At 40.4% G+C, this 20,152-nt stretch overlaps 1 protein-coding gene across 2 annotated transcripts in view; it reads right to left on the bottom strand.

Annotated features, from left to right (window-relative positions):
* The window catches only part of b3gat1b (beta-1,3-glucuronyltransferase 1 (glucuronosyltransferase P) b), a 42,863-nt gene that overhangs the window by 3,092 nt on the left and 19,619 nt on the right, over positions 1–20,152 (bottom strand). Inside the window, exons 2-7 of one of the 2 annotated variants that reach the window (XM_030069544.1) lie at positions 11,734–11,983; positions 5,277–5,387; positions 3,629–3,686; positions 2,832–2,974; positions 1,415–1,926; positions 59–355 (exon numbers count right to left, since the gene is read on the bottom strand). In XM_030069544.1, the coding sequence (XP_029925404.1) occupies positions 59–355; positions 1,415–1,926; positions 2,832–2,943 (921 nt within the window). In that variant the 5' untranslated portion in view covers positions 2,944–2,974; positions 3,629–3,686; positions 5,277–5,387; positions 11,734–11,983. The remainder of the gene's footprint in view (positions 1–58; positions 356–1,414; positions 1,927–2,831; positions 2,975–3,628; positions 3,687–5,276; positions 5,388–11,733; positions 11,984–20,152) is intronic. The other variant, XM_030069543.1, reaches the window with a different exon arrangement.

Below are 20,152 nucleotides of genomic sequence, written 5' to 3'. Positions count from 1 at the left end.
TAAACAATTCATGGTTTTGCTCAACAGTTCAATCATAGAGAGAGCCTGCCTTCCTCACCTTAGTGCAGTTAGCAGCCTTGGGCTCCAAGTCATTGAGAGTGACCAGCTCCTTCAGTAAGCTGCTTTCCTGATAACCTCCCTTCACGCCTCGCAATTTGAAATAAGCCTGAGGTTTGTAGAGAATGAGGCGCAGGTTCACCGCGAAGCCAGCCATGTCAATGGCAAAGGGGCGGTGTGGGTCGAACACGGTTTTCCAGCCGTACACTTTGCCCTGGGTGTTCACTTTAGGGGACTCATACCGAAGGCCGCCCACAAAGGCTACAGGCCACACTGACACCTTTCTGGTGGAACGCATCTGTGATTTTGGAAACAGAGACAGAGAGATTGTGTAAAGCTTTGTGGTGTAGTTCAACTGTGGAAATAATCATAAATTCTGTAAGACTGTGTAAGCTGGAGACACACTGCATAAATAGAGCAGACTGTGAATGGTCTGGATATCTCACATAATGAGTGGAATTTGCTGATTTTTGTTTAAGTACTGTAAAGGTGCACACACTTAATGACATCGTGGATTTGGGGAGGACACACCACCCCGGCTCTCACACAATGCAACCCCTAACCACAGAAAAAAAAAAACTGACATGTTCCTACAACACAGACTCCTAACAGATGGGGCATCTTCCTTTTTTGTTTATTCTTCTCTTGTTCAACTCTCATAGAGTATTTCTGGTCACCAAATGGACTGGAGTCATTTGGATTGAAATAACCAGACAGGTTTGAAAAAAATTGTGATGGCCCTTACTAGGCTGGGAGACATCTAAGTGTGCAACTCTCACATATTACCAAATAATCTGAGTCAGCAAACTGTTGTGAATGAAAAACTACAGCAGACCAATCTTGAAAAAAAGTTGTGCCAGCTACGTCAGGGCTATATTCAGCCTAAATGTCATGTGCCATGTCTCCAACCATAGTAAACTAACACTCAAGCTCTATCCCTGACTGGGTGTCTGCATCAATATTGTCTTAGAGGAATACTAAGACACCAACATTTTTGGCAAAATACCCAAAACTTTAGCAAAAAGACTTGAAATCAATTGGAGTCATCACCCCAGCTTTATCAAAGTGAAAAAAATAAACCTGACAGCAATTCCCCAACTGTCTTATTTACACAGTGTATCATGTGTATTTGAAACACACATCTTGGAATTTACAAAAAATGAGTTTTTTAGGAGACATTTAAGAGAAGAGGAAGAAGTGGTGGAACTGTATTCTGCTGAACATATTAATCCTGAGGTGACATCTTGTCTCAGTCTGGGTATTTTCCCAAACTGTTGGCCTATTCCTTTAAATCTTGTTCTGATATGCATTCCAACACTGATTTCCAGGACAGTAAAAACAGATCAGCCTTCCTCACCTCCTCAAACAATTCCAGACTGTATGTGTTGTCGTCGTCCGCAAAGTAGACGATTCCAGGTTGGCTGTTGTTGACCGAGAAGGTCTCCCGGAGCCACCGCAGGGCCAGGTTCCTCTGCATTGTTCCCCGTGGTATTCGGGGGTCTCTGGTGTCCCCGCGGACCTTGTAGTTCCTGGGTGTCTCCACATTGAGGTGGGTGTAATTGAGGCCCGTGTCCTGGAGCAGATGGCTGACCAGAGACGTCCTCCTCTGGGAGTCCTCCACCAGGATCCAGTGCAGGTTGGGCACGTGGAGGAAGGTGTTGGCCAGACGGGTCAACTCTGCCTTTTGCACTGGCCGGCTGTAGGTAGGGGTGATGACGTGGATGGTGGGCAGCACGTCAGACCAGGGCGGGGGCCGGCTGTAGACATACTCGGTACGCACCACCTCCACAATGTCCCGGTTCTGCAGGGAGCAGGACTCCTTGAACGCAAAGGTGTTCCTGGAGTTGGAGAGACTATCCCGTCTGTCATCTGGGGTGAGGAGGGATAATGGTTACAATATTTGACTGCACCTGTGTCTACATTTCCAGAAGATTTGGACTATTTGAGGTATGCTGTACATTCCAGCCCAGTGTGTAACAGACCCACCGGTCCACCATAGGAAAGCATGCTAACTATCGTTTTGTTTTGCCAAGGTGTGAAAAATGCTCAGTTTTATGAAGGAGCAGCAATATGATGTAGTATAAAGGGAGTTTCAGAGTCTGCATCAGGAGGTATGCGGGGTGGTGGATGGGTCTTTGACACTGAGGTTTCCACGAGTGGACCGGCAGGTCTTTTACATACTTTGGCATGACATCGGGTTGCACATTCAGATCCTTTTTTCTTTTTGGTGTTTTGGTTGTTAATCTGGAGAAGTATTAGATGCCAAACTAATATCATATTCCTGCTCATGGTTAAAGTACAGAGACTCTGTCTTATGTGCATTAGCTTCATGAGATTACATCAGCTGACATTTTTCCAAGAGGTTAAACCCACTGACCATATCATCACCTAAAATGATTTGTAGAGTGACTGTTTTCTCCACCCATCCTTGAACATTGCAAAGTGAATATGTCATGAAAATTTTTACGTCATCCACATATTTCTGAACAGTTTTTGGAACTGCAGAGCTTCCAAGGGACTGGTAAACATTTTAACTCATTTCCCACATTTCCTCTTTTGAAAAAAACAAAAAACAAGAGAGCAGAGAAACAATAATTTCTACCAAACATGTGTTTTTTAACAAGTGATGACTACAAACATAACACTGAGTTGTGGCAAGTGCTTTCAGTTTTGGTCACGTTTCATTGTTTTTCACTAGTATGATAAAAATTCTTGGAAAAATAAGAATCACACCCTCTCCAAACGTTAACACAGATCTGTGTATAGTTTTTCACCTTTTCGAGTAGCGAGCAGAGGTGTGATGGCACTTTGATGCCAAACAGTGATGAGCAGTGTCCAGGGCAACACAATCAACACAATGGCTAAGATGTCTCGTCTCTTCGGCATCTCCGGGGTCACACCTGAGTCATGCCATTACCTGCAGGACACATCACACATTTACCTCCCTGACTGATCACTTCAACACATGACCATGCACTGCCTCTTAAATAATTATTTATCACTAGATCTTATGGGGAACACTTTATAATAATGTTCCTTGACAAATAATTCATAAGATATTCATAAATATTTAATACATTAGCAGCACTTTAAACGTTGGTATAAATAGGGTTATATATATATTTGACAATTTACAAGTAAATCTGGTTTAGGTAAATGGTTAGATAGATGCTTACATGTAACTAATATATGTACAAATACTGCAGTAAATTTTCTTAAGCACTTTCTTAAGTGCTGATAAATAAAACAATACACATTTGTATATGCTTACTATTTTGTAAATAGTTAACATACAATTATAAACATATTTGTAACTAGCTTACAAACACTCCTAAGTGTAAGAATGAGTCCTTTAAGATTTATTAATGCCTTGTAAGTCATATGGAAGATTATTATAAAGTATTGAAAAATCATTGTATAAAAGATTAACAGCAAAGATCATGCAAACAGCTACAGGCCTGTCTCTAAATGGTTATCAGCACCTAAATAATGCCTCTCCTTGACAGAAACAACATTTCCGAAAAGGTCCAGCCCTGTTTTATTTGCTGGTTAGGACTCTCCTACAGCTTACCAATGATCTGCTGCTGTCTACACACCCCGGGGACTGTTCAATACTTGTTCTTTCAGATCTGAGGTGGACAGAAGGTTAGTGCAGTGATTAGGGGGATGTCCATCACCTAGAGGACCTGCATTCAATCCCCACTGACAGCAGGCATTGACTGTCTTTGAGCAGGACAGCTGGATCCTGACCAGCTCCTGGGGCGCTACTCTGCAGCTGACCTCCCTGTGGAGGACAGCGAGTGAAAACATGAATCTCTCCTCACTGGTGTACAACAAAAGCTAGATATCCACATTCTGATTTCCTCTCTAAATGCAGCAGTGAGGCTTCTGACCTCAAAACGAGACCTCACCCCAGTTTTAGCCTCGTTGAATGAGCTAATAGTTTGAACTGATTTCAAGATTTTACTGGTTCCCTGTAAGCTGAGCCTGGATTTTGCTTCTGATGAACACAACCCAGTGAGCTGTGGTGCATCTTAAGCTCCTGCGGGCAAAAATCTCATAGGCAAAGTCAAAAGACAATAATCCTCTAAGAAATGTAATTATTTCAAAGCAGCAAAATCAGTATCTTAATTTTTAATGTTTTTTTATTTGTTTTTGATAAATCTAATTTTATGCAAATTGTGTCTTATTTCTGTAATCATTTTTCCTTTCTCTGTCTTACTTTACTATTTTTTCTACTTTTATTGTTTATTATTATTATTATTAAGTTAGGTCCTCAGGCAAAAATCTCATAGGTAAAGGCAAAAGGGAACCATCCTCTGAAAAAATGTAATTAAATGTTATTACTGAGTAGCAAAATCTGTATCTTTGATATATCTAATCTGATCGAAATAGTGTCTTATATCTGTAATTGTTTTATTTTTCCTTTACTGTGTTTTATTTCATCATTTTTCCTACTTTTATTTTTATTTTGCTATCTTATTATAAATTTTAAATATTTTATCATTATTTTATGAGTTAAGATAAGATATTCCTTTATTAGTCCCAGAGTGGGGAAATTTCATTCGCAGTTTACTGACCTTAAATTTGTAAAGTTGCTGCTGCAGAGTGCTTGAAATTGAGTTTAATATCATTATTCTTTTTCTTATTGTTGTTGTCGCTGTCACTGGATGACAGAGAGCTGGTGAAATTCAAAGTGTCTCTGTTATACAAGGCTCCTTTTGGTCTATTTGAAAGGAAACATAAACTTCTTGTCTATATATAGCATGCTCAGTGAACGAAGTGGTTTGTTTCGGTTCGTCTCCTAATCTAATGGCCCATCACTGCGTTACTGTGTGAATTGTGCTCTAAAGTGCATGGGATGTGGCCGTCCATTGAGGGTCTGCATAGCTGCCAGGCACACATACTGCAAGGAGGCATTTTGTAAAGAAACCGTCCCAGCCCGCTGGAGCTGCTGCACACCAGAAAATAGGTCAGAAAATGCTCCAAGCCTTCTTTTGTCTCATTTAAAAGCACAGCAGAACACTACAGAGAGCACTCCTCAGTTTGTGTTGGAGATTTAAAGAAGGCTACGGCTTGGTGGAAAGGGTTAGTTCATTTTTAAACCCGCCCCTTGCCTGCCTGTGACCAGCTGATACAGACAAAGAGATTAGGATTCACTCTTTTGTGGGATCAGTCAAACCCATGAAGTAACAGAACACCGTCCTACAGGACCTTACCCGTATTTATTGCTAACACACATGTTTGTCCCATCAGCAGACACTGCAGGCTCTACAGACCCTGAGAGGAGGTGACCATCTATGCCAGGGGTTTAGTTTAGTTCATCGTCCCTGCAGAGAGAAAACATACAGCAGTTAGGGTTAAAACTGACAGCATGCCTGGATAGATAGATAAATAGATAGATAGATACTTTATTGATCCCAGAGAAAATTTAGGACTAACACATTAACAGACTCAGACAGATGTTACATATTCAACTTTGGCTGTATATACAGTTGTCTCCTCTACTGTATTTATCTTCTTTTGCGATGATATCATTCAGTCCCATCACCGAGTTTCATTTCAGGCAGTTCACAGCCGGAGTCTTTGCAGGTTGCAGCTTATATTTAGGTCAGCCATACAAGCTTCCACAGCTGACAGATGGAAACTGCAAGGTTCCCTAAACAAGAAGCTCTGACGCTAAACTCATTCATCATTCACACAATGTATGTTGTAACGTGTGTTTTCGGAGATTGTCTGCTTGGTTGGTATGTATCACTGCGGTTCAGCCACTCCGCCTTCAATCTACGCGACAGACATGTCTGACCAAAACAATGCAAACCCCAGCCAGTCATCCCCAGTCCTTTTATTCTGTCTTTCTCTTCACAAGTCCCTCCACGAGACAGATCCTCCGCTTGTTAATCACAACTCTTCAGACGTAATTAATCCTTGATTAAAGAGGATCAACCCCAGTCTGTGAGATCAAGGTTGTGCTAGCTAATTATCACATCAGGATAGGTTTAATAGGGCCGTGTTTTAAAAGCATGTCATTCATATTGACGTGCTGATTAACTATGCACATCATGTTGACGAGGAATGGCTTGTGCTCTTGGGCCTCACACACTGTTTTCCTTCCCCATTTTAACGTAGAAAAAAAGAATAAATAAATGAATAAATAAAAACAGGATGCCAGGCAGGAAGGAAGAAGGAGAAGGAAAATAACAAGGTGAAACACTGTTAGACGTTTTTCACAGCAGCCATTTTGACATGAAAAAAGCAGGGTAAACACAGGTATTACTAATGACATTAATTGAGGTTCTGTTCCATTTCAGTTTAGTAGACTCTTTTCGATGAACCAGAGTGCACAAACCTGGAGACTGGTTCTGTTAAAACTTGGTGGAATGTAACATTCATTAAATTCATGAGTAACACCTTTGTTTACCCTGCTATTTTATTATGACTCACTGTCAAAATGATGCTTAGACGTTAGAGGAAATGCGGAGGGAGCCATGCATGAAGCAGCAGGTGTGACTGAAGCTTTGAAACATCCGTTTTGGAGAACTGGTCTAATCTCAGCCCACCAGCCACAGTGAATCTCATTGGTACACCGCTAAAAAAACACAATTATCACTGCCAATCAAACTCACCGAGCCTCTTGTCCTGATGGAGCCTAATTATCAGTGCACCATATAACTTGAACATAGAGCTTCATTGTATTTCCATATTACCATATTTCACACTGTAAGCAGCACCAGTTGTCTTGATATCGTGTGGCCTACACCCTCAGTTAGCCTAGTTATTGCAGCGGGGTATATCCATTAGGCAACATGTTCATTTCTCTTTACAGAAATACTTTTTGCAGAGAATTAACATGCAACCTCTCACTTCATGTGAGTGAATTATACTTTAAAAGAACACTTCTTTTGCTTTGTTTGCACACAGTCTGAAATGTTTGCCAAGACTGATATAAAAAATAATAGAATTTGCATTTTCTAGAATTTTTGGACAGCTGGTCATGCTCCCACAGCATAGCCAGTATAGTCCTTGTAATCACATGTTAATGTTAGCTGCCCAGTTTCTGTGCACTAAAATTTGAGTAGTTTTGTTACTCATGTAGCCATAGATTAGATGTTTTTGTTTTTATGCATGAAGCTATAAGAGTGATAATTTCACACAGTAGAAAACTGCCACAAATATTCAGTGGATTGGAATAATTTAAGGGGATTAGGGAGTATTTCTTGTAAGCAAAAGGTGTAATAGTCATGCTTTCAATTGATTTGTGGGAAAATGCCATCAGTAAACCTCTCAAAAATATGCTTTACACAACTGTAAGTATGTTAGAAATTTCTGACTTTAATGAATCAGCCTGAAAGAGGACAAAAAAATGTTGCTTTTGTTGGCTCAAAATTTTGTGTAGTTGCTGCTGATACATAATACGACCTGGATAGCTGAAGGTAGTTAACAAAACATTGTTAATGAATATAAGTTATGCATTAAGAAAAGTGGACGATAATGTTAATGGTTCATTATAAATAAATTACAATTTAAGGTTGTCATATTAACAGCCATATATCAGGCCTGCTCATGCACAAAGGCACAATGCAAGGCTAACATTATATTTTGAATTATATTTTACGTGACTTAAAATTAATGTAAGTATAACCTATAACATATTGATAAGGCTTGGTCTTCAAAGAGGCTAATTAGCTAAGACTGACACACCAGCTTTGCTCATTTTGTACAACCAAAATAACTATAAATAATAATAATAATAATAATAATATAATACATAACTTACATTTAAAGAAAGTTTGCTTGCTCATCCACCTAATTAAATTGACTGGTCCATTGTTAAATATCAGCTTAATGAAAACTGGACAATATGGACCTTTTTGACATTAAATAGCAGGTAAACACAAGTGATACCAATGACATTAACTGAGGCTGCATTCCATTCAAGTTTGGCAGAGCCTCTCCAATGAAACAGAGCACACAATAGCAGGACCCTGGCTCTGTTAGACCTAATCAGCGCCTTCCTTAATGTCATTGGCAACACCTGTTTTTACCTGCTATTCATGTAAAAATGGCTGATGTGAAAAGGGTCTGTTGGGCTTTAGTACTTGACCTTTGAGCAGACTCTATGGCTCCTTCTGGTTTGAACTATAATGACTATATAAAAACTGATTGGTCTGGTCTGCAGTTCTGTCTGGTTGAGTCTCATTGGAAATGGCTGCAAAACAGCCTGATAAACACATGGCCTCATAACTGCTCATTTAAATATTACATTAGATTAAGGCCACCTTTGAGTGCCTAATAGAAAGATTAAATATTAATGCAGCCAAAAACCACCAGGCACACAGCTACTTACCTGCCACTTAGTGATGTTATTTAATAATTATTATGATGAGCATAAAGAAGAAAGTGTTGCCAGTTCAAAATAAAACATTAATGAACTTTGCAAGACACTTAACATCTCTGTTCTAAAACAACTGCAGCCTAAAGCTCAGCCTCTCGTGGCTTACTTATTCTACACATCACTGCCTTACAGGTGGTATACTGCAGGTACTGGTTAATAATAAATGGATAAAACATAGCACAGGCAGAAGCCAACAGTAAGAGCAAGGAGTTACATAGTCAACATAAACACTACATAAAAACTAGTGTCACATGCTTGCCACAGTGTTTTGTAACTGACTAGTATTCATTTGGTTGATGGAGGCTGAGGCTTGATTAGTATACAGTGGCTGCACCATGAAGAGAAGCAGCATTTATATTAGAAGAACACAAATGTGGACAGGGAGAAAATCACCACATAAGGCTGAAGTTTTATAAGTGGAAATAGTGCCAATTAAACTGCATGGAGCAACGTGGTGTGGGGCCTTTAATCACACTCCATCAGCTGAGAATGCACAAATACAGGCAGGAGTCTCATAAATCACCCCGCACTGTCATTGATCAACCGAGAATCAGGCAGGCAGTGTGAGCTCTTGCTCTCACAGGCTTAGTGCTGACATACTATACAGTAATCAGTCTTATTCAGCAATACCTTTTGCATCCTGGGATAAAACACTCAGTAACATTATATGAGGCCAAAAACGTAGGTGACAAAGTTAAATCTTAATGAACTGAAATGCCTGTTTGGCTCAGTTGTCTGCTGGATGATGAATTACACAATGTTCTTCCTGTGAGAAGTGAAATTTAACTGAAGCCACAGTATTTTTTTTTTTTTTAAGGCAGTTGGTTATTTTTATCGAGGCCAGGACAAACTGCAAGAGCTATACCATGTGTTGAAGTCGTCAGTGGCCTGTGGGCATACATATCACTTAATACTGAAAGCCTCCCTGTTTGGTAATGACTTCTGCAGGGGGTCTAGATAAGCCAGCCTCAACAACACTTGAACTCCCAACATCCAATTGAAATGCCAAGATTGAGTTTTACCCCCACAGGCTTGGAGCCATGCTCCCACCTCACCAAATAAAATGATGGGCAGGCTCGATACATAAAATATGAGGAGATTTTCACAATGGGAGACTGCATGGCTCATTTATTTATATGTATCTTGCATATTAAGTTCAAGAATTAATCAGTTTTGATCCAACCAGAGAACACTGCATTTTTCTTAGCCACTTTATTACTATAATTTTATGTCGAGAAGCTATGAACCATACAGTTGATTATGGTCAAAGCACCAACTGATAATTTCTGCAACCACAAGTCACAAAAAATGACAAATACTCGGGATCTATTGTTTAGAATTTCCAAAATGACACAAATAATGACATACACACAAGGACCTGACATCCCCACACTGTTTATAAATATTTTACCTTAGACAGTGCACCCATTTATATTCATGTACAGTGTTTTGGCTGCACTTTTGTGCACTGGCTTTGCAGGAGCTACAAAGTGTGTCATTCTGTTGATGTGGCATTTGTAATGTATTACATGGTATTGTATCATCTGGCATTAAAGCTTCAAAACTAATGAAATACCACTAAACAGGCCACCAGACAGGTGTGTGTATGGTCCTGCTGCTGAGGTTGTAGTGATAGAGACAGACTCAAGTCCAGCACCACAGACCTCAGCCATGTCCAACCAGTGTTGACTAATAATAGACCTTGACTGGATCAAAGAGCCGGGAGAGGAGGGAACGTGGAAGATGGTGCCAGTCTCACCTAGCACTTAAAAAGATCGAAGCCCTCTTACCATGTGTTTAAAATGTACGGCACATCTCACCCAAACTATAAATAGGTCCCCTCTGATATCAGACTTCTCAGACGGTGTCTTTCAAACCCTGTCTCGAGTGGGAAATCCATACTAATGTTGTCTGCGCTAATGACAGTGAAATGGCAGAAGCTGACTAGGGGCTACGAGGTACATAAAGGCAAGCTGATGAAAGATCCCCATCTAAAAGGTAACAATCCTGGAGAAGGTTGTGCAGAGCAGAAGTCAGATAAATCTATGATATGTGACCCATCTAAATAGCATCAATGACCTTGTCCTACAACGCTTGTGACCGCGCCTTCACAGTGCTGTGCAGAATCCACTTCCAGCACAGAGCATTAACTTTGAAATGGCAAATAATATCCCGGGCAAATCCTCATTAAAGTAAATTAGTCCCCTACACATCCAGCAGTCATCTCGGCAGGTGGTGGACAGAGGCACAGATCATAAAAATAAATAATTAAATATAAACCCTCACTGTTATGCTCCCTTTGAAGTTCATTTGTTAGTGCTAAGAGTGACAGAAGCAACACTTTTAGGTGCAAATAAATTCACTGCGAAGGGAGCCTCACAGGAACTTGGACCTGATTTTTTTTCATTAAATCCTCATTACTGCCATCTGAATCCAATGACTGATTGATTCTTTAAATCTCATTGGTGACCCGTGTGTTTGTCTAGCCGTGATAAACAGCTGTAATCGGATGTATCCCTGTCTCTGTTTCAATATGTGTTGCTTTATGTGAAGGTGCCTCGATTGCATTATCCACCGCATCTGGTTGTAGATGTGGAAGTTGTGTCTGGTGCCTAGCTGTATGACTGGGCTGGAATTCTAATATTCAGGTGCCCTGGGATTTTAGGGCCGAGCTTCTCTGAAATAGTTATTCACTTCAGTACCTTTCGTTTCAGCTGCTCTGCTTCAGGTGCTTCTGAGGCTTTGTATTTTGTTGCACTTGCTCTGGCAGAGAGAGGATTTGTTATTTGTGAACGCATTGTGAAAATGAGAACCAAGACCAATAGGAGCGTTAAAATCCATGGTTCACACTACAATAAACTCTCCACGTTAAGGTAAAATCTGTCAGTGGGATGAGATAACTCAAATTGCTTCCGACACTAATCAATGTGTTTCCAGAATTTTCTTGAATCAAGCGTCATTTTCTTCACTTTAGTGGGCTGATCTGCCTTATCCCTCCTTGTTTAAACATGTTTACGCTTGTTCTCAGAAAAATTCCTGAAACAAGTGCAACTGCATTGAAAACATCTCATCCCACTGGCAGATTTCTTTCAGTCATTTTAAGAAAACAAGACTAAATGTGAGACTGAATGATATGTTAACATGGACAGTTGTGCAGAGCAACTGTTCAACATTACAGATGTCATGAGGTTGAACATCTACTCCCGATACAGATTGTGACATGATGTTAATTCAATAATAATCATAAAAACAACAATCTAATGTAAGAGATTCATACTCACAGAAATGAGTGATGATCCGCTTTTATCAGAGAGTCTAATCCTGTTGTGCTGTGTTAGCGAGAACAGTGATGATAATGGTGAAGGGCCTTGATGTGTCAGCTATGATGATCAGAGGGATCCATCAAGTTCTCTTCCTGGGGAAGGACAGAGTGTTTTGCCCACATGCGAACAGCAGCGTTGGGGTGACAACTAGCTGATTTGGTGGGTGCTATCCAATCCTCGGGTAGGGTCGCGTCCTCAGTGCCAGTCCCTGTGGAAACAGAGCAGGTCATCCCTCTGGAAGAATGCTGCTTCTCATTGCAAAAACAAAGGCTGGGATTGTCAAAGCTGACGGCAAGGGGACGGGGTGGAGGGGCAGCCGTGGCTGGGGGACTCGGGACAATGGAATAAATCACATAAAAAATTTCACAGCCCTGCGAATAGAATTCTTGCTCTGGGATGAAGCGGGATTTTAAAAAAAAAAATTGGGAGAGCCAATGCATAAGGTTGAGGTTGTTTATCTGAGGCATAAACAGCATGTCACATGGTCAGCCCATCAGACAGTAAGGGCATTTCTTTTCATTTCGCTTTCATTTCCTGACAAGCGTTATGAAAGGAGTGCATTCTGAATGGACCCCTAAGCCCAGAGAGTCTGATCCTAGAACGGGGTAAAAATATGCCTCTAATCTAAGGAATTTCACAGATGGAGAAAAGGCAGTAGTGTGAAAGGCAGCCCAGCACATCATTTCCTTAGGAGATTTAATTCAGTGGCAGGCTGACATTAGTAATTAAGCAGGAAATGGGTGGTAATCTTTTGGCTCGGGACAAATTGGAGAGGCTGTGAATGGCGCTGCTTGGAGCAGGTGTTTTACATGAGCGACTTTGACCTTTCTGGCTTGTCAGAAATTAGGCCACTGGAGATCAAAGCTACTGTGCTGCAGTCAGTGAAATGCTGAATTGTTCACCAGTACAGAGCCACCCTCGTGGCTGAGAGTGATTGTTTCAAATATCAACTGAAGAATATTAATAAAACTTTCTCAACACTTATTACATTTTACATTTAGGCTCACCAATCTCTTGTGGATAGAATAATATTGGGAGGATGATGTTAAAGTAGCCTAATATATCACATGTCACGCAATTTTCATTTTCAAGCTTGCCACCTTGAAATGAGGAATCAACCTGCACTTGTTTCTGACAATCTTAATTTCAAGTAGAAGAACATCCAAATTGTGTCTTGAAAAGGGTAAGGATGATTTTTGCACTGGCAGCAGTAAAACAACTATGGGTAACCGCAAGGCCACAATTAGTGGTCTGAAGGGATATGTGTGACATGAGTTATGTATTAGACAAACACGAAACTAATTTTTGCTCATTAACAATAGTTGTAAATCAATGCCCCATGAATTGTAAAAATTTTGTAGTGGAGAAACACACTCACGTCTCTAATTTTCAATTAAAACTTTGAATGTAATGAGAGGGGAAAAGCAAGCTGAACACTGTTTGGAATGTGTCCAAAAAAAAAAAAAAAAGAGAAAACAACTAGTTATACTCAGTGAATGGAGATGACTTTTTGATAAATGAGATTTCTCAAGTATGTTGAAAATATAATACTTTCGAATGTTTTCGAATTACCAGCACTCAACAAAGTCAAATGCCCTTGACAGCTCAAATTTAAGTGCACAGTAGGTCTGCAGCGCTGTGTCATGCAACTGTATCTGCTGCAATACGGTGAATTATCAGCTATTCTAAGTCAGTTTGTATTTCAGATGGGAATGAAATCCAGGGGTCAGGCAATACTCTGCCAGAGGTGCAACAATATTCATCCTTAACTCTGACCTCTGTCTCTTCTATTTACGTCTCCATTCTCCCTCTCCTGCTCTCTCATTAAAGCTGCACCCACACAACCTCCATTTCCCCTGTTTTTGTCCCATTGAGTGTGATTACATGCACACCATGCTGTCAATAGTTGGGATACTCCTATTATTTCCTACTTTCCATTGGCACATGTAAACATCATATTCCATTTTCAACAAGAGGAGCCCTTCTCTCGATTCTCTCGAAACTCATATAAGATGTAGCCTAGTTACTAACAAGGCTACTCAGGCATGTAAACACTTCATCCCATTTGGTGTGGGTGTCTGTTTCCCTTCCAGAAGTTGATGATTTATTGATGCATGTTGTTAGAATGCAGAATAAGATTATGCCTGTAAACAGTATCATGACGACTGTAATACGATCCTCTGCACTATCTGAAATGCATATAAACACAGTCATTATGAAAGAATGGCAGCTTGGAGGTAAACATCTCTTCCCTCATTGGCTGTTATGTATCCCCGGCAGACAGCTGCTATTTGCCAAAGAGGAGCAATTTCTAAACAATGTGTCTGTGTGCTGCAGTATCTTAGCCTGATATCGCAGTAGTGGTTATTGGTGTTGGTTATGAATGTGGCATGTTCAGTGTACCGTGAGAGATTTGTTAATGTAGATTTCTGAGTGAAATGCTCCTTCTTAGACTGGACCCAGCAGGGAAGCACATGGGATCAAAATTCAAAGGCAGGATCCTATAACTGCAGAAGAAAATAAGTCATCACATCACCTAACGGACTTAATCTCAGCCAGCATTAGAATGGACTCACACACATGTGTCACTCACACAGTTCATGTTACTATCTGGCACACACACATGAGTATGAGAGGGCATAACATGATCCTCTGATAGCTTTCCTTAGGCTTTCACTCTTCAGTTATTAAATAACAGTATGAGATTTGGCTTCCATTATGGGTCCCTCTTGCATACAGCTGCTAATTTACTGGGACTCAGAGAAGTGCCGTTCAGCAGGTGATTAATGAGATCAAAGGTGTTACATATACAAGGAAGTGTAGGTGTGCTATTAAAATGCAAATCGTTGGTTCAAATTTAATTAAGAGTTTCCCCAGCTTTATACAACAATATTAATCTGTATGTGATGAAAATATTGGAGCATAACTGCAGTATTTTCTAATACTGTGGGCACTTTGAGAATCATTTGGGCATTAATTGGTGACACTTAATCCTATCCTATTTTGGCTCCCACGACTACCTACCCCGGCCCTACGACCCTGACCTCAATAGAAATTTTTTTCTTTAAATTAATAAATATTAATTTCCCTGATTCTATGGATGCACACACACTGTAGTTCACAATGTGCCAGGCTTGAGAGTGTCTTGTAGAAGGAAATATACAGAGGGCTAGGCGACTGCCTTCAGTATTAGAGCTTGTCAGAGTGATATGTCTCTTGAAAACAAACATATAAATTAAATAATATTTGACTTAAGTGCTTTGTTGGCAAACAACAGCAACACAAAATAAATTTAATGATCATAACAATGTACTATTGCACAAATGTATAATGTACTCTTTTTTATTTCTTAAGAGTATATTTTCTTTGATTTAATAATGAATGTACAATTTTAGGACTTAGGCCATGTGCCCCTGACACTCTGGGGAAATCTGCTCTTGTAAACCACTGCAATTTTCAGGTGACCGGAGAGGGGGAAAATACAGAAGCATTGCATATTTTCCCTTTTCTGGTTCTTGGACTTTGATAAAAAAAAAAAAAAAAAGAAACCTGCCTCTGGTACTCCGAAAGTCACTGGACAAGGAGGAACTAAGGAGGCACTGTCTGCGTATTTTCTTTAATTCAGTTCTTAGGCTTCAAGAGACCCCGGGAATACAAATCACATTTTGTATCAGCATCATTTCCTTCTAGTACAGGAGTAAGTACAAGAGGATTCTGTATTTTTGCAGGTGTCATGTCAGTGCACATCTTGAGATACATGGGATATGATATATGGAAACTAGGATAACAGCCTTTGTTGAAATCTGGTTTGGATGCTGAAGCAGGTCGGCCTCTCCCATCATAGATGCTTCATTAAGTTTGGCCTGCTTCATCACATCCCGATTTGCTCCACAATAAAGCACAATGTCCCAGAAGTGCTCTCTCAGCCCTGATCAGATGCCAACAACATCATTATCAACAATACACCTACAGGATGGCTGATCCTACTGACATGAAGAGACTGTATGCCACACACAGACGGAGAAACAAACTTGTACCATTCTGCAACATTTCCAAACTCCAAAAACACACATACGCTGCTAACTGCAACAAACTGTTACCACATTTTACAATGTTGGCATAATTACAGTGAACAAACATGCCTCTATATTCCGCAGAATTTCTTTACAGCACAACACAGGAAGGCAGTGCTTTCCTTAAGTGCAAACAGAGCTGAAGTCGGAAGGGTAGGAGTGAAAAGCCAATGGAAACTTGGCTTGAGCCGGCTACAATGTACATTGGAATTGAATCCATATCCGGAAGTTGTATCCAGAGTTTGAGATAGAGGGATTGGAGTGGTGGGAATTAGTTGTCACTAATATGGAGCAGACAAACACAAAACACCGACTTGTTTGGGGTTTTGTAGTGGAACTGCAGCTCGGCTAATGCTAGTAAATGTAGCTAGATGAAGCAAAGCATCCCTAAATAAACACCCTGTATCGTCTGCGTAATCGTTGATGGATGTAATAAATTCATACTGCAGTGCTAATAGCAGCGCACCTGAGTAGTAAACACAGAGCAGATGGACAATGCGCGTCTCCATCCAGCTGTGTGTAAGTCATATTTGCTTCTGCTCTTTACTTCTTCATATTATATTTGATCTTGATTCTATCGACTACCCTGATCTTAAAGGCAGGTAGCAAGTTGGACATAAACACTTATTCCCGCATAGATCATTACTTTATCATAAAAAACACGTCCATAACGGATTAGTTGGATCTGTCTGCTAACCCCTCATGGAAACTAATTTCCACCATGTTTATCCTCTGTGTTAAGCAGGAAGAATAAAGAAAAGCACACAGAGTCAGACCAACGAGTGACAGGGGACAAGAAGCATCATTCTCTTTGGTTTTTTTGACAAAATACAACAGGCCAATGTTTAAGGGAAACATGGAGCACCAGCAATACCAATACCACCGCTGTGAGATAGGCCCCACCAATCATCTTGATCATCAAAATGTCACAATCAATATAACAATGGTGCACTGATGTCTACACACACCACCCTAAAATGCCCCGGTGCTATGACATGAAAGAGGAAAACTCCGGATTGAGCAATATAGTATTTTGTCTCTCCTGCACCTGTAGCTGCTCCTAAACCACTATTAGAAGATGGCACCACTTTACCAGAAGATTACTCTCATAAAGGGTTTATGAAAGGTTTATTATTAGGTTATTAATTCATTGGTTAACAGTTACAAAGAAGTTATAACACAGTTTTCATCTATCGATGCAGATGCCAAGGATGGTTGACTAATGCACTGATGGATGAAAACTATGTTATAACTTGTTTATAATTGTTCGTTAATAATTTATAGTGTTTACAGCCTATTTTATACCCTAATTATAAACTATTCATAAGTCCTTTATAAGTGTAGTCTTATAGTAAAGTGGTACCGGAGGGGGCTGGTTTCATACTGACCTTGACAACTGTTTCAAATGATCTGACAGACACACACGGGCCGCACTGCTCACTCATCACACCCGTGCTGTTAGGTTAACTCCTATTCCCAGCGTGACCTCATTTGTCAAGAGGATTCTCATGAATTAATCTGCTATAATTTGATTTCAGCTGTCATCATTACTCAGCAACGACATATTAATGCCAAATTAGTAAGACTAAACTCATCATATTGAGTCCATGTGCTTTTGAAAAATTTGCAGGCTATTTAACGTACTGTGATACTTGCTGTTAATTAATTTCCTATGCTGCTACACCCACAAAAGTTAAAATTCACATTAACATGGTTTATGAATGAAAAATGTAAAAGAGTCATTCTGTGTATTTAAAGGATAGGATGTATGGCATTTTAAGTGTCTTTTTCTTGGTTAAATAAAATATTCACAAATGGTTTGGGTGGAAGTATCACTACGTGGTAACATAAAGCAAATTTCTGGGGAAAAGCAGCAGTGCTATAGAGCAATGTATTCTTAATAAAGGTTATTTTAAAAGCCCAAAGTATAGTGAATGGGGGAATTTTAAGGAAATCAAAGATCAAAGTGTTGGTGTATGCAAATTTGGCTTCGTGTGAAGACGCTCACAAGTACAGATGGTGCGAAGTCAGGCAGAATGAAGTGTTAATGAGAACCAGACAGCACTGTGACAACAATGCATTTTACAGCTCAAAGAGGCAAAATGTTGCAGCTTACAAGCGTAGCGTGGTTTGCATTCGTAATAAAGGTTTTTGTGGAGAATGTGGCTGAGTTACAAAGAAAAGGTACCATGCGATGCATTCCACGAAAGTCATCTCAGAGAGAATTTATCTCCAATCCCATATCTTTGATCAACTTTACTGTATTTGTTGCTCACAGTGGAAACTCCTGTAGAACTGAGTTACAAATACACAAGTTGCACAATATCATAAATGCAGACTGGTGACTAAGGAAAGGAAAAACCAACATTAGGTGTCTTTGTAAGGTGTTGGGCCACCTCGAGCCACCAGGACAGCTTCAGTGTGGGGCTGCGTGTTGTTTAGATTTTACTGATTCCGGTTCCAATTCTGTTTATCGCTTTCAGCTCTTATCAATTCTTTATTCTGATTTGTTTTATATTATTTGAGTACAAAAAGAAATCAACCTGAATTGAAAAACACAGTTACACTACAGTTAGATACTACCATGTGGAATCCCACATGCAATCCAACAAATACAGAGCTATACTATATTGTAGTCAAAATGCATAATATCAGTACATACATCTGTAGGATTACTCGCTTGACCAGACTATCACCAATAAATGGGGAAATGATAAGAATAAACTTATCAACACTTTAAGAGTGATGACTAGTTTATTACGGCAACTGGGCCGGAGGAAAGACGTAATAATGACCGATGAAACTACGTTTCTGGTGATCAGGCAGAAAAGCAGCTTATATCGGGAATATTACTCCTTGAAATGATAGTCTATGCCTGGAAATAATCAAATCAAAATAAAAAGGGCAGTCGGATCTTTTCCGAATAGGGATCAAGAATTCCACTCATAAAAACCACTCAACAACGAAAGTGAATTTAACACACTTTATTATTACAACTAGGCTACTGATTATGCACAACTAACTATGGTAGACGAAACATATACATAGTTACAGCAGACAACACAAACAAACAGACAAACAAACAATGAGGCATGTAGTAAATGGACAAAATGGTAAAGAAACATGAGATGGGTAAAACAGACGGCAGCTAAAATATGGCACAAAACAGATTTCGCATTGGTGCAAAATGAACCAATGTGTACCCAGAGAGTGAGCCCTGACTGTTTCTATCGCCAATTTGGACATGCGGCGTGTAGGCCAATAAAAGTTAAAAAGACCGCACCAGAGTCTAAGCAACTAGAGGGTGAGGTTACTTGCTTGAGCCTGGTAGCGGATCTCGCCGGAGTTTGAAGTCCGCGGGTTGATGACGGAGGGCCAGCTGATTGCGGCAGAAGGCAGGAGAGGACAGCGGCGTGCGGAGCTGGAGCTAAGGCTCGGGATCGAACAGCTGCTCGCTGGAACGGAGTTGCGCAGGAAAAACTCTGCGGGTGCGTAGGTCTTGGAAGCTCTCCCTGCGGAGGCTTGGCGATGAGACGCTCGGAGTTCTGATGGTCTAAGCTCTGATTCTCTCTTGGGAACACACTGGTTCCCTTTCAGCCCCTCCCCAGGCGGTGGTCTTTGGCCAATCACGGTTACCAACGGTCATAAATTACAAAGGGCAAACCCCCTTGTCTCAACTTCCTGGCCAAAAGGGGAGACCGCCCGGAGAAGGGTCGAAAAACCAGAATTAGATTAAATATTCCTCTACTAGATTTCATATCATGCAATCTGTCCGAGGAATTCTGAAAATCACCTGAGAATTGGTTTTCTTACACCCTGTGCAGCAAAATGACCCCAAACATGACATGACAAATCACAACGGGGTCACATCTACCTTTGCTTGTACACTCAAGTTGATAAAATTTAACTCCTGTAACAAGCTTGACCTTTGTCATTGATATTAAATGCATGCTTGACAACCCTTATTGCCTACAGTCCATTTTGGTGCATTAAAGTTGTTTCTCAGGTGCCACCAATGTCTCAAAGACTCAGGATGTGTTGTTCAGATGTGCTGTGTGGTTTCAAGCCCCCCCCCCAACTCCAGTCATTAGGGTAAATGAATGTTCGTGGTGTGACAACAAAGGGGCTTTGAAAACCACATTCCTAGACAGACGGTTCGTTATCAGGAGGATGCTGAATCCCCTGTGGCGGTATTCTTTGACCCAGTCACATGTAAACCATGTGTAGGATGATGTGTAGGAACCTGGGGCCTCATGTATAAAGACTTGCGTGGATTTCCTACTAGAAAATGACGTACGCTCAAA

Source organism: Myripristis murdjan, chromosome 14 (assembly GCF_902150065.1).
Source record: "Myripristis murdjan chromosome 14, fMyrMur1.1, whole genome shotgun sequence".
Taxonomy (NCBI): Eukaryota; Metazoa; Chordata; class Actinopteri; order Holocentriformes; family Holocentridae; genus Myripristis; species Myripristis murdjan.
The sequence above is the reverse complement of the archived record's forward strand: the minus strand, read 5'-3'. Positions and strand labels throughout refer to the sequence as shown.